Here is a 16,172-nt window from a genome sequence, read left to right on the forward strand (position 1 = left end):
ATGTAGGAGCGGTGGATGATGATTCGTCCCCTTTACGTGGTATACACTTCGAAACACACACTCAGCTTTTCTTTGATTGTCCTTTTAGTCTCTTATGTGCGGCAGGAATTAAGGCTTGGACAGGTATCGTTTTGAAGCCTTTTACTCGCATGGACTTCAAAAAATGTGGTCTTTCCCGATTAAAACAAGTGATGACTGCAGTGAATGCTTCCATTATATACCATATTTGGAATTGCAGGAATGAGACAATATGGAATCACTTTGTGCCATTGCCTAGGTGTATTATTGACATGATTAAGGCAGATGTATCTCAAAGATGTCATGCGCTGAATATCAAGCCTTTGAAGGAGAATTGACACCCTTGGACTCAGGCCCGCTGGTTTCTTCATGTTGTTGTCTCTGGTGCAGCTGGTTTTCACTAATCTGTTGTCCTCTGGTGCAGCTGTTGGGCAACCTGGTCTAGTTGATTGCTGCCAGTGGTGTTGCTCTGTCTGCCAATGGAGCCCTTTGTTTTTCTGTGTTGTGTTTTCTGATGAAGTGTACATCATAGTTGAGCACCACAAAACAGTACCTGCAGGTCTGATTGGCTGATTCTGTGCAGCTGCTTAATGCTAGCTGAATTATTGTTTTGCTGAGCTGCTGATCAGCTTCATGCTGTTATCTGATGATTTGATGCAGCTGATATTGTATTTTTGTTTCATTTTGATGCTTTTTCAGCAATGCTCTCTGCTGATTTTTGTGTATAACTTGTTAATCTCTCTGTATAGCTTTTGTTTAGCTGACACTAATGCGTTGGCTATTTTAGGCCTCTCCTTTCTCGTATGCACATGAAAAGTGAGACGAGGAAACCCTTCGTAGAAGTTGGGCCTCGTTTCCACACTGATGCAAATAAGAAAGACTGAGTTTTTCTTGCCTTGAATGTATTTTGGTCTTTCCGATTAATGAAAAAGTTTTTTTATTTGCCAAAAAAAAGTAATAATAATAGTAATAATAATAATAATAATAATAATAATAATAATAATAACAATAATAATAATAAAGGAAGTTGAGATATGTATTTTATTTTTAAAAGTTAATTAATAATTGAAAATCGAAAATATGAACAATACTTATTGAAAACGACGATGTATTAGAGTTCGAACAATGTGTTTCAAACTCCAATATTACCAAGATCGAGTGTATGAAGTTTTAGTGACTAACAAATTACGCTATCAATGATATCAATGTTAGTAGGAGAAAATAAAGCAATAAAACGACACAAAGATTTAACGAGGTTCACCCAACTAAGGCTACGTCCTCCGGTGTGTAGTATCTCTTATATTATCAAAAGGAGTTCAAAGAACTCTCAAATATGGAGAATTACAATAGAGAAGAGATATAGGCTAGTGTTTGGCTTGGGGTGTATTTGTGGATTATTACAATGTGATTGAGAGCTCTTTATTTATAGGAGAGATCACACTAAGTTACATTAAGTATATTAAAGCTATGAATAAATGATAATAAAACATCTCCAAGAACTTGAAGAGTCAAAAACAACATCTTAGGAGCATCAGAAACATCGCTCGACCAAAGCAGGGGCTCGCTCGGTCGAGCGGGATACAGGAAGTGTCTGTCTGCATTCTGTCTGCTCGCTCGACCCATCCTGAAGCTCGCTCGGTCGAGCGAGCTGGTCGAGCGGCACTTCAGAAGGCTTCTGTTAGTAGTTGCTCGACCTTACATTGTAGAGCATCTTGAACTAAACATTTGCACTTCTTCATTAAATCCCATAACACCCTTGATTAACTCATACTTCATTACCTCATTAATCCATACTTTAATCATCATCATAAACCACAATAATCAACTTAATACACCAACTTAACACATTCATGGGATTCCATCCCAAAGGTCACACATGAATGCACCTCATCAAATGTGCACTCAAGTCACACCAATCACAACACTTATTGTATTGACTAACTTAATATCAATATGTAGATAAATATAATTATGATTTTGATATCTAAAATTTCAAGTCTAATTGCGACTTATGTTATTTTTGCATATTAAAATAAATATTAGCAATCAAATAATTTAATCTCAATATCAGTTAGAAGAAATTTTAAAAATTAGATTAGTGTCTTATACTATCTTTGATTTATAACTATATTTGAAATATATAAAAATAAAACTAACATGTCGATTAAAATGTTTTTTAGAATAATTTTATATTGAGATGATGCATAGTATATTGATATTTTTATGTTGAGATTTTGATCAAGAAATATAAAATAAAATCAATGATTGATACATAGTTTAATAAAAAAAAGAAAAATTACCTAGAACAATCCAACCTTTATCTGATTTTTTTACAATAATTCCACCTGTTGATTAACCATGAATAATTCCAACTTTAAGGGGTATTTGCCTAGAGTAACCATGGGTAAACCGATGACCTGCTATACTAGGTAATTCACCAAAAATGTTAACTGAAAATTAATGTAAAATTAGAGAAAAATTTTGCATTTACATTAAAATTCCGAACACTAAAAAAATCAGAATTTTTTTCAACATTTAAAATTATTTTTTTGACATTTTATTTTAATTTATCTTTTTTTTAGAATAAAACTTGCTATAGCAAGTCAGTAGGTTATTGGGTTTACTCTATGAAAATACCCTTTAAAGTTGAGATTATTCGTTCTTAATCAATAACTAAGATTATTGTAAGAAGATCATGAAAAGATTGGATTATTCTAGGTAATTTTTCCTAATAAAATCTTAAGTATTAACATTTTAACATATTACACGTAATTTTATATGTAATTTTATTTCTAAAAGCTATTAATGTTTTGATGCCAAGTAATTATACTATCTATGTGCTATTTATCTCAAAACAATATTATTTTGGATATATGTTTGATAAAATTAAGGTGAAAGAACAAGTATCTTAATAACATATCAATTAAACTAATCTTAATCATGTACTTAAATAAAAATTAATGATTGAAAACTAAAGCATTATGCATGAATCATAACATCTATTAATAAAAGCTATGAAAAGTTAAGTGTCAAATTTCTAGAGCACTTGCCATGTATGATTTTTCTATTGAATTATTTAAACTAACGAAATTTAATAGCTGACCAGTTTACATCAATTAAAGATTTGACAAAATCAATATTTAACCCGTTAAATTTACTGATTTAGTTATAGAAATTGTTTCAACTAATTAAATACTCTAATCTTTAAATTGACTATGAGAATAGAAACAATAAATTAAGAATCATTTAGCTGATATTAACAAATTTAAAATTATAAATTAGGGAACAAAATATTAACCATAGATCTTTTAATAAATTATTGTTAGAGAAATTTTAAAAAAAAATAAAGTAAAAAATATTTGGATGATATTACATAATATATTAAGATTTAAACTGATTCAGTTATAGAAATTATTTCAACTAATTATTATACAAATGAATACAAAACTAAAAAAATCACACATGTCATTCTTTTAAAGCCACGCTAGAAAGAATTTTTTTTGTTGATATTAGCTTAAGTGGCAAATAAAATTAATCAACCTGTTATTTATTTTACTCATCTACAAACTATTTAAATTTATTACACATATAAAAATATCATCACCCTATTTTAACAATTATTATTTATTACGTAATATATAATAAATTTTATTATTACATGTTTCTGAAAATTATATATATTTATAGCTTTATACTAACAATTCCAATGAGTTTTATACTAGTATACTAATATTTATAGGTACGGAAAACGTCTCAGTGACACTGCTTACACATGAATTTGTGTAACAATAATTAAGTGGCATAAATAGTGGCACACTATGATATACAGAAATATACGATTGCAAACAAACAAAACCAAGCTCTAGGCCTTTTCTAGTATAGATATTATTACAACATTAAGCCGAACTTTTAAAACTCATATTGTTCGTCAGCACACTATTAACTATTAACAGTTTTAGGATACAGAAATCGGCATGTCTGGCCCCTATTTTCGTGTCTTGGGCGTGATGCGGGCACTTCATTTGCCCTAGCTCATATACAGGCGTAAACCTCCGCCTTTATTAGATAATAGGATCATTGAGAGCCACTCGAGAGCCAACACGTGCGCCTCACTAGCCCTAGCTCACATACAGGCGTAAATCTCTGCCATTATTAGATAATAGCATCATTGAAAGCCCCTCCAGATCCAACTCACACGCCTCATTGGACCTTAGCTCAGAGACAGGCATAAACCTCCACCATTATTAGATAATGGCATCATTGAGAACCACTCTAGAACCAAGGACGGTAAAATTGTAGAAGATATTGCACTTTCTCGCATTCAAATTCAGGATCGACATATTCAAAACTGAGAAGTCTTCAGAAATCATTGTCCATTTCTGCTAGTTGCTGCTTCCAAGACTTGGAGTCTTCTAACTCATCCTGTCACCATAAATACGATTAAAAATCAGCAACTACATTCCGTAAGTTCAGGGTTTATATTCTACATGAATATTTCTCCTTTTCATTCAATTGCTACATATCTTTTTTCTTTATTGTTTCATGTTTCTATTTTTGTATATGATCCCATATTCTCTCTGCTAATCTCGTCCATAAACTTATTCCTCTCTTTATCCCATCCAACACTCCAAATCTTCCACTACAACTAAAATTAAATTTTGCGAAAAATCACATTGTAGCATACTAGTAAGACAAAGGTCAAAGGAGTAAAACTCATGACATTCATTTCAATAAAAAAAAAATTGAAACTGATAACAAAAAGTATCTCAGCCTTTCATGTTTTAGAAATGCTAAAATTGTCTCAAATCAAAGTAAAAATCCTCAACTCTCAGAATAAAAACACAATTGGCAACCCACAAAATTTTTGGACTTCAAAATAATCCCAACAACATACTTAATTGCATACAAGAGATTCACCACAGATCCAAGTCCCAAGACTAATGATGCGGAACGAGGATAATTGTCACCTAAGTATCAAATCATATACTTCTATGTTCATGGTAAAAACATATAAATAAGTCACTAATATCAAACACGTAAACAAATAATTAGGATGGTATAATTGCTCGTCATTAATTATTGAGGAAAATCATATTGAAATAAAAACTACTAAAACAAAATCTTTATAAGGGTACAACTAACTGCACCTGAAATAATTTCTCTCTCCAATGGAATACACAACCACGTGCTTCTAGATGTTCAAAGAGAGGCTGTGGAAGCAAAGATTTGAAAGATGAATGAAGTTTGACTTTTGTCAATCCTCCACAAGCCAGTAGGGCTGCTGCTAGACCTCTTGGGCTCAAGCCTTTCAAATGCAAAATGTTCATGCTTTGTAAACAGCTGATACTAGCGAGGGACAATAGGCCCACATCCGTGATCGAAGTACATGACAAATTTATCTGGCGAGAACATGAAGAAGGATACATTATTAGGACAAGTGTCTTTAAACACACCTTACTGAAAGGAAACGAATTTCATTTCGGCGGAATAAAGATCTTCTGTCAAAAATTTGACAATAACGCAGAAAATATAAGGTACCTCTTTAAGATTCTGAGAAAAGTGAGCAAGTGGAAGAACTCCAAAATCGTTGATGTTGATACATTTCTTTATATCCAACCTCGTGAGGTGCTTGCAACCTACAGCAATTGCAGCTATGCCCAAAGACGTTATTAGAGAACATCCTCGGCATTCCAATGTATTCAATTTGGTACATTTTGACATTGATATCAAAGAGGCATCTGTAACGGATTTGCAATATGACATGTTGATCATTTCTAGGTCAGGACAACCATGAGCAATGGCCATGATGCCTGAATCTGTAATCTCCATGGACCTGCGTAGCAAAGGCTATTTAGACAAGAATACAAGATACGGCAAACTAAGCAGAACAAATGATATAAACGAAACAAAACACGATACAAGTTCATCTAGCATGCAAACAGACCTGAAAGAATTAGGATGTGAACAATAATCTTGGTTCATTTGCCTTCAAAATCACGAACTCCCTTATCCCATAGTTAGCATCATACTTCTCCATTTTGGATGCCCCAAAAGCAGCTTCCCAAACCAAATTTCTCTCTCTTCAACACCTCATCCCTGTTTTCACTTTTCACTCTCTATCACCATACTCTTGCGCAACTTTTTCTCTCCATGTACAATCAATTTTGTTATCCCACTTTAAAACATTTCTCTGCTGATCTTTAAGCCAAACTACATGTGGGGAGCTAAATATGGGATGTAGGAAGTAGTTACTGCCAAATGAGTTCAATTTTAATGCACACATATTTATCAAGCTACAAATTAGTTCCCAGGGACCTTCGCCTCCATATATTTAAACAACAATAGGATCCTTATGCTTTTGGAAGATGTCCACATCCATTTCCACTACTGATATGAAAATGTCCTCTTCATCCTTTTGGATATGAATGCGGAAAATCCCTTTTGTTGGTCTTTTCTAGAGTAGATTTTATTGTGCACAAGTAACTTCCTCACTTAATTACAAATTATCATGAGTCATGACTACCCAGAGAAAAAGAATCGAAGACTCAATCAATTATCAACCGGATCCACACTTTGCCAAATATCAGTAACTAATGGTCTGAGTCTCTGATCTCACCCAGATATAGTAAATAAAAAATTGTGGTACAAAATAATTTTAATTGTAGCGCTTTAACAATGAAATTTGACTATGAGACTTCGGCCCATGGGAATCTTTCCTTGTTTTCATTTAAGTAACCTTAGTTGTAGCAAACAACTGGTGTATAAATTATAATAGTACATAACCCTCAAGTTAGCTCACAAAATCTAAAAAGAAATCAGAGTATGCAAACCTGTATAAATCAAGCTCCACGAGCTTGGAACAGCGGTTGCCTATATGACGCAGGCCCTCGTCTGTTATGTTCAAGCAGATACCAAGTTTAAGAATTGACAGTCTAGAGCACTTGGAGATGGATTTTAGACCTGCCCATGTAAAGAGAGGTGTAAACTAGATTGATCATAACTCATAAAGTTTACATAACAAATTAATACAGGCAAGCATTGAACCTTCATCGTCTATCTCATTATCGGTTAGGTCAAGCTCCTCCAGTAGATGGCACTTTCGACCAATCAGAACAAAGGCTTCTCTAGGAACCAGAGTACATGATTCCATCTTCAGAGAAATGAGGGAGGTGCAAGAGTAGGCAATATGTGCAATAGATACACAAGTTAGCTTCCGACAACATGTAATGTCTAACTTCCGTAGCTCCTTTTGTTTCTTCACTAAGGAGGACAAGCCTTCATCAGTCACACCAGAGCACTTACTCAGACTCAGCTCCCGTAATGATGCGCAGTAATTCCCAATGGCTTGGAGACCAGAACAAGTAACTAGGCAGCCATCTAATTTAATTGATTGGAGTTTAGATAGCCTCTGCAAACTACGCGCAAGGTCAAGAGTAACCTGAAAAAAAGGACAGGGTAAGAAACAGGACAGAACCTCCTGGATCATTCTAAAATACCAAGAGGAAATCAAAATCATACTGGAGATCCATATGCTAATGTTAATTGCTGTAGACAGCCAGTGCCACTTGTTAATGAAGATAAGCCAGCGTCACTCACATTTTCGCAGCTTGACATGTCAAGAGTCTACAATAGGGAAATCAGGAAAAACTATTATGACAAACACTCTAAATGATATTTCAATATAGAAAGCTACGATTTTAACATACAAACAGAAATCAAGATTTTTATAACCCTATAGGCACTAGCAAAACTATCACAAATAGTTAATTACTCCTAACCAAACTCTTGAGATCCTGCAAAGGGCTATAGACCAGGATATAAAATGTATCAAACCAACCCCACCGAGTACTTACCGACTAGGTGGAGATGACTCGCAATGGATTCAAGCTATCAAAAACTGCATCCAAAATTTGTTAATAAGAATAAGAATTCTAAAAGAGTCATCAGCTCTAACTAACAAACGCAGAAAAATCTAATCTCCAGTGAAATAATTTTAACTTAAACTAACATCAAACATCTGAAAGATCAAAAAATTCTATTGAGTAGTAGTACCTTAAGCGATTTGGAGCCCTGTTTCAGAGCTGTGAGACTATTATCGTCAATCCCAAAGCACCCTTCTAGAAACAACTCTTCAAGATACTGTAGTTTTAATATTGCTGGTAAGCATTTACTTGTAATCTACATCAAGGAAAAAAATTAAAATCAGTCTTGCAATTCTCTTCAATAAGCTGGCCTCGCAGGTTATAGCCTGTCAAGGTTAGACAATACTTCTAAAAAATTAATAACAAGACGAGAAAAGTATTTCCATAGTCATTTTCTGAAAAATAGAATCAATAGCCACTAACTCATCATGCAATAGAATCATTACGCTACTGCTCAAGTACTATTGACCACCTTTGCCTATCACAAAACCCATAATATTCTCCCAAACGGGACTTATATAATGATCTCATCAGTCATCACCAATGGAAAATACCAACCTAAACAGATTCCAGTGCAGAAAACACAAACCAAAGGTGTCAATATCACCGGACTACTCCAGAAAAAGCATATGCCACAAAAGTGATTACACCCTTCAAACAAAAAATATAAATCAGATTCCAACATAATATCGTATAAACAAACAGCTTGTAGTTATTCCCTACCAGAATTATTTTCCACGTAGATCGAAAAATTGCAGATACACACACCAATAAATATAGATTTTCTGAAAATAGTTATTCAATTGAGAAAAATAAAAATTTTCAGCAGATATTAATTGTAGTTAAGACGAAGCATAAAAAAATATATGAAATGGCTGAAGTCCATGTCTCCAGTTACAAGTTTGCAAATGAATACCTACAAATCTGTTATTAACCTAAACTTCCTCATTCTATTGGAATATTAGAAATCACCATAAACTCATGGTAACACTACACTATTTATGAGTTCAAACAAGAAAACTACGTAAAAGCACACTCATCATGAATGGACAAGTATTGATTTGGAAACAAAAGATTAACAAACAACGAAAATAAACCAAAAAAATGGAACAAAAAAGGATGAAATTATACCGGCAAATAAGAAAGATCCAAGCTACAAAGCTCTTTACACTTAACAGCTATCAATTCAACCCCCAAATCACCAATCCCTAAACACCATTTCAAGCTAATCATCTTCAATTTAGGGCAACCAACAGCAATACACCCAATTCCAATATCAGTAACCAATTTACACCTTCCTAACCACAATTTCTCCAACTTCTTCGCTTCTCCAATTGCAGCGACAGCCGAATCTCTCAAATCCGTCGAATTCGACAAATCCAACCCCATCAAATTCACACAATTCGCCACCAAAACCGTCAATCCATCACCAGTAAAGAACTTCGACCTAGATAAATCAATAAAACGCAGCGTCTTCGTGCAAGTAGACGCGATAACAGAAAGCGAAAAATCAGTTATTCTAGGGCAAAGTGTTAAATCTAGAGCTAAAACTTGAGGATAGCGGTTAAGAATTGAAGGTAGATATTCAGAACGAAGAGGTTTCAGCGTCCTCCGATGCTTGGCCTCAATAGAGTAAAACGATTTACATACTAAAGAAAATGATTTCTTATCTTGTGGATTGTTATCAGAGAGATAATCAAGAATAACAAAAACAATTTCTTCGCTGAGAAGATCGAAGAAATTTGTAGATGTAGAAGAGGATGAGATTTTCTCCATTGATGTTCTTTGTTTCTTCATTTTAGAGCTTTAATGGCGGAATTTTTGCAGGAAAATTTAAAGGAAAAGGAGAAATGGGAGATTTGATTATTGGGAGAATGAAATTAACGGTAAACAGACGAGAGAGAGGAAGAGGAGTTAATAAAGGGGGAGAAAGAATTAATGGATTTTGGGTAGTTGATGCAAATACTAGCAGAGTGATAAGAAGAAAGGAAGATTAAGTTAATTACATATATGCCCTTTTGTTTTTTTTCATATTTTAGGCCATTTTTTCGTCGCATATATGGACAATATTACCCTCAAGGATAATAATCTTCCTCGTTCTTTATAACTTTGATCCATTTGACCACCATGCAGTATTTACAATAAAATTTGACTCTTCTATTATCGTTAATTTATAAGTTGAAATATAGTTATATTGAATTTTGTTTGAATCGTCGTGACTTAAAATATATTTTAATTTGTAGTGTTTATAATTTTTTAATAAACATAAACAGAGATATTAACTATAAAAACGAATGAAGTTGTTTATTGGAGGAAGGGAAAAGTCAAACGGTGTAAGATTTAAAGAACGGAGGTAGTAATAATTAAATAAAGCAAACAATACATATACTCCTTCTGTCTCACTGAATTTGCGCTATAGGTATTTGGTGGGAAATTAAGAAAAATAAAAGGAAAAACAAATAATGTGAGTTAATTGGAGATATTGTTAATGGAAAGGTAAAAAAAAAGTGGAGATGAGAGTATAAAAAAGAATATGAATTATAAGTAAAAATAAAATGTAGACAATTAACAGGATAAAAAAACGTTTGAGAAATTTTTGTAAGAGACTATAAATTCTTAGTTTAGTGAGTTTGATATGAAATTATTAAGCACATTTGTATAATTTTTTTGAAATACACTTTTTTTGTTTGAAGTAAAACAATTTAGTAAGTATAATTGTATAAGGTAAGTTGAACGAAGAGCAGAGTCACAAGACCAAAGGGCTAAGGTTTAGGGGGGAGGGCAACAAAATCAACCTCACAAGTCACAACCTTATATTCAGAAAATTTTATATGCTTTAATTGAGATAAGACTTTGTGTGTTGTATAATTTTTATCATTTGAAATTGACTTCTTTTAGTAAAAGTTTGATATGAACTTAGTTTATTCTATTTTTATGGTGCACCATTAATTTAATATTTGGTAAATAACTTAAACGACAATTATAAAACTGACTTTAAAGTTAAAAACAAATGTGACTGTAAATAATTTTTTTTTAATTTTTAGACTTTTAATTAAATTTTTCTTTAATATACAACCAAGAATTAATTATTAACAAATATTTCAATAACATATAGCTTAACAGCTAATAAAAAAAAGAAAATAAATATCCTAAATAAGCACCTCTAAAAACAAAGGACCCCGAATCCCCGATACTAGTAGCAACGTCACAGCTAACAAATCACAATATAAAATGCCTTTTGACGATAGCCAAGGAAGAGGAACTAAAGGGTAAAATGGTAAAATAATAGAGACATTGATAGGCCAGTACAAGTAAGGACTAAGAAGGACGGTGCGTAAATAAAAAAACAAGAGAAGGGTAATATCGGAAATGTCATAAAAAATTGAAACCCCCAATTGTCATCGATTAGTTAGGACAAAGCAGACTATCGCTTAGGACCTCAAATGTTAGGGCCGAAAAAATTTTATTTTCATAAACAAGATTGATAATAATTTAAACTAAATTTAAGTATAATTGTCATTTTTTGTTATATAATATGAGTTATTACAATTTTCACTAATTTTTAAATGATACGGTCTCACCGTGAGACTACTTCTATTGGGCTGACCCAATATACTATTTTTGTCTTAAAGTGATCACTTATAATATTAAAGTGATCATTTATAATTTTAAGATGATTAATTTTTTATAGTTTTAGAGGTATTACTTATAACCTTGAAATGATCATTCACAATATTAAAGTAATTAATTAAAGAAATGGACTAATATATTTGCCCGTCCCATGGTGAAACGGTCTCATACAAGACAAGCTGTAGAAATTTTTATCAAATAGTTAAAATATCAATAATAAAAAATAAAAGAGAAATTATTTTATTATTATGCCTTAAGTTTTTTAGTGTTCTTTTTATCTTTCATGAATTGCACATATAAAATAAAAAATAAAAGAAGATATGCAAATAAGAAATTAAAATCACCGAAATTCTACCTAAAATAAAATTATTGAAAAACTAGAGGAATGGACTAAAAATAACACAAATTCTTGTGAGAGACGGTTTTTTTGAGAGACCATCTTTAATTAGACCGACTCTATTATATAATTTTCTATATATTTTTTAAAACATTATAAGTAGACATTGAGAATAATATAAAAATATTTAAGAAATTGAAAATAGGCATTAAGGATACAATAAGTAACCATTAAAAATAATATAAGTATGTATTAAAAATATAATAAATAGACATTAATCTTTAATAAAGATTTCTAATAAATTTCTAAAAGGGACAATTTTTCAGGAAACTAGCTCTAAAAATAAACAGACGAAGTATTAAACTACTGGACCGGTTGTTATCGGGGGAAGAGTCTATTTGGGGTAGGATTTAGGGTTTAGGATTTTTGTAAAGGACAACTTCAAGTGCAACCTTCTTGTACGTTAAAACTTAAACTATCCCTACTTATTACTCCATCACTTTATTACTTTTTCAAATGATGTTAGCTTTTTTAAAATTTTAATAATATTGCTTTTTTGCTTTTTTATTTTATTTTTTAGAAGAGTTTTTTTTTAACTTAATTTTAAGTAAATTTAATTTAGTTTAATTATATTCAATTTAATTTATACTATTTTTCGTTTTTTAATGACTATAATTCTTCTAAAAAAGTCTTACATAAAATAAAGAAGTGTGACTATTAATAAATAGTATTTTTTAGGTCCAATATAATTTTATAGGCTTTTAATTTACCTTTTCTGTATAGTTACGTCTTTTCATGGGTATGAGTTGTCGCGTTCTTCCCTCTCCAGACCCTATTCATAGTTTTTCTATGAGCGGAATACACTGGGTAGAATGATGATGACAACAATTTTATTCAATCTAGAAAAATGGCATTTTTTTTAAGTCCAATACAATTTTATTGGGTCAAGTTAATTAAAGTTTAGTTAGAGGTTGTTTAGTTACTAGTGTAGTTGTTTGTTTGACAATTCTTTTTACAAATTGAACAAATATAGAAAATAAATACTCCCTTAAATATGAAAATTCTCTTTGTTGTAATTGTTATACATTTAACTGTAATTGTGTAAATTATTATTATTGAAAAAGGTAGCAATCAAGGTACTTGTAGGGATGTAATTTGTTAAGTATAATGTAGGGATGTAATTTGTTAAGTATAATGTAGGGAAAGCTTAAATACTAATTTTCAAAATTACGGGAAGGGGAAGGCTGGTCGGCTAGTTGAGGATCAAATTTAAGACCATCCCTAAAAAGTGATATTTGCTTTCTAATTGAGATAAAACTCGATTTTTAAAATATAATTTATTTTGAAACACTACAAGTTGTAACGTTTTGAAAATATTTGCTTGCACCACTTAGACACTTCAGCTCATACTTCGCCAAACAGTAACATTTTTAATCACTATTGTAATCGCATTAACCACCAACATCTATTTAAACTGATGAGTCAAGTATAAAATACAAATCAAACTACCAACTGAGTATTATTTATTAGAGTGAAGAATGATCACTCACATATTACTATATTAGATTACTAGATAGTGCTCGTGCAATACACGATTTTATTAAATTTTTCGTCATAAATTACATTAATTTATATATAAAGTATTTATTACTATTAATAACACATTTCAATCAAATTTAACACAAAAATATGTAAAATTATTTTATAAAAGTTTAGACGAAAAAAAAGTTTTTGTCATGGAAAATATGATTGAGTTACATAAAAATAGTCACAACCTGAATCATATTAGAACTAAGCATTGCATCTAAGAAACCAATTGTATAAATAACAAAAAATTCTAATAAAAGTATATTATATTTTAACCATCTCAAAATACTCAACACACTAAATAATACTTATTTAATAAATAAAATAAAAAATTATTTTATAAATAATTATAAAAATAATAATATAATATATGGTTTTCTAATACATTAAAAAATGTGAGTAATAAAGTCAAAGATAAAAAAAAAGTAGTCATAAAAACAATGACATCATCATTAAGCGTTGGGGGAAAATTTTTATTGTAATTGTGACACATAAATAATTTTAAATAGTAATAATGTCAACAGTATTTTGTTTTAGTGATAATTATAGATAGATTAGTCATAGTAATGTTTATTAAAAAAGTCATAATAATGAGAGAAGGTAAAAGAATAAAATAAATAAAAGAAAAAAGTATCTAGTATAGAGTAGTGTGAGGTAGGTGTTCTTATCACATGAGTAGAAAGTTGAAAGTGGCATAAAGAAAAGAATATGGAGAGTGGAAGGTCAAATAGAATAGAAAAGATAGTGCCGTACTTATAAACAACCTTTCTTGGGTACAAGCCTCCTCATTTAAATATTATTCTGTCCCTCCCTAAAAAATTATCACAATTATTAAATTATAAAAGTATAATATCAAATTAAAAAATAGTGAGACTATTTATTTATATGAATAATTTTAAGGGAGAGTTAAAATTTGTTGATCTAAATGAAAGAAATGATGTGAACATTTCTCTAAATTAAATTATAACGAAGTAAGAAAAACGACTAAAATGAAAAATATATCAATTTTATTTTCATTGTTTATTGTGGAGAAATTGGTCACAATACAAAATACTCATACATATATGAAGGTAGATATTGGAACAAACATATAGTTATTCCAATGAGTCTGCTTACTGAGCGGATCAGTAAAAAATTTTGTGTAGATTTAGTCTACAATAAATAACATATACCTTTGTATTTATAAAGAGTGAAATCAAGTGATTTAAATAAAAGTGCAAGAACGTTAAGATTGAAATACTATTTTAGTGTTGTTATACATATATTATTTATAGATATTAATTTTAAATAATATAATAATTTCTATCAAAATTACAACTCTTTGAGTTTTATCATTATCTAAAACCATTTATTATTTATTTTTAAATAAACTCACTTATAAAATTTTATATTGAAAATAAACTCATTTATTATTTATTTTTAAATAAACCTACCTATTAGGTATATTTGTTAAAAATAAATTGACATATTATTTTATAAATAATAGTTAAGTTTATTTTCAGCAACTATACTGTATAGGTGGATTTATTAAAAAATAAACAATATTTAAATTTATTTCATGAAATTAAACAAAAGTCAATTTATTTTTTTAAATTTTCCCTTAATATTTTTTATTATTTATATCAAGTTGAAAAAGTACATGTATTAACAGTATGGAGTATGAAAGAAGGTGGAGTATAGCCAGGTTAACATAAAAAGTGTGAAGCAGTGGATGGAGTTGGATGATGGATAGTCATATATTTGGTGGTACATCAGAGTACATGACTTTATTGGGGAAGGTAGTAACTGGTCCATCCCTTCTTTTTATTACAAGTTTACTCTGATTCTATAAATGAAGTGTTAATTAAGTTTCCGGCACCTATGAGATCGTCTCATGGTGAGATGACCTTAAAATAAAAAGTTGATAAGTTAAAAGTAATTATTATAAATTATTTAACACAAATATGAAGCATGTCTCACAGTGAGATTGTCTCATATAAGAATCTGTGTTAAGTTTATGACTCATAAATCTTGATTCTCATAACTAATAACTACTCTTAGGGCCGCCTCTATAAGAGGGTAACCGGGTAAGAAGAGCCTATCCATCGGGTCCATTCAAAAATATTAGAAAAAATAAAATTTGAAAAGTTAATAGTTAAACGTCCATAATAAAAATAGTATATTTAATAGTTAGGGCCAAGAACCATAATATTTTGTCTCGGCCTCATGAATTTTTAGGCTCATCCCGATTACCCTTCCTACAAATACTCGTTATGACTTATAAATAGAGATGACAATAAAATTTGTATCCAATTTGAATCTGTAAATTTTAATTCCTTTCAATGTATAATTATTTATGTTTTTTTTTCATTTGTTATACTCTTTCCGTTTCCTTTTTTCTTCTCATTTACTTTTTGCACAATTTTCAATGTAAATTTTAAACTTCAATATATCTAAATATATATAATAAAAAATTATAAAAATTAAATAATAAAAAAGTATACATAAAGACAAATATAACGAGATCTCACATCATGGATATATTTTATCTTGTAAATATGTGTCAAAAACATTAATTAAATTTTTCTCTCCTTAAGCTAAAATATTTCAAATGGAAAGAACATTAGAGAACGGAGAGAGTAATACTTATTTAGTACTTCATGTTAAGGCCATATTATTTTATCTCTAAAGGCGCTTGT

The 16,172-nt window shown here is 30.5% G+C and overlaps 1 protein-coding gene across 1 annotated transcript; it reads right to left on the reverse strand.

The window, feature by feature from the left end:
- Positions 1 to 3,815: 3,815 nt before the first annotated feature.
- LOC130827805 (F-box/LRR-repeat protein 3-like) lies at positions 3,816 to 9,911 on the reverse strand. The gene is made up of 8 exons (XM_057693658.1): positions 9,072 to 9,911; positions 8,071 to 8,196; positions 7,537 to 7,641; positions 7,063 to 7,456; positions 6,849 to 6,978; positions 5,557 to 5,851; positions 5,166 to 5,417; positions 3,816 to 4,440 (listed from the first exon to the last, which is right to left on the reverse strand). Exons 1-8 carry the CDS (start codon positions 9,735 to 9,737, stop codon positions 4,378 to 4,380), a joined length of 2,031 nt encoding a protein of 676 aa, XP_057549641.1. The 5' UTR covers positions 9,738 to 9,911; the 3' UTR covers positions 3,816 to 4,377.
- Positions 9,912 to 16,172: the final 6,261 nt, after the last annotated feature.

The sequence above is a fragment of the Amaranthus tricolor genome, chromosome 11, assembly GCF_026212465.1.
Source record: "Amaranthus tricolor cultivar Red isolate AtriRed21 chromosome 11, ASM2621246v1, whole genome shotgun sequence".
In the NCBI taxonomy this organism is placed as follows: Eukaryota; Viridiplantae; Streptophyta; class Magnoliopsida; order Caryophyllales; family Amaranthaceae; genus Amaranthus; species Amaranthus tricolor.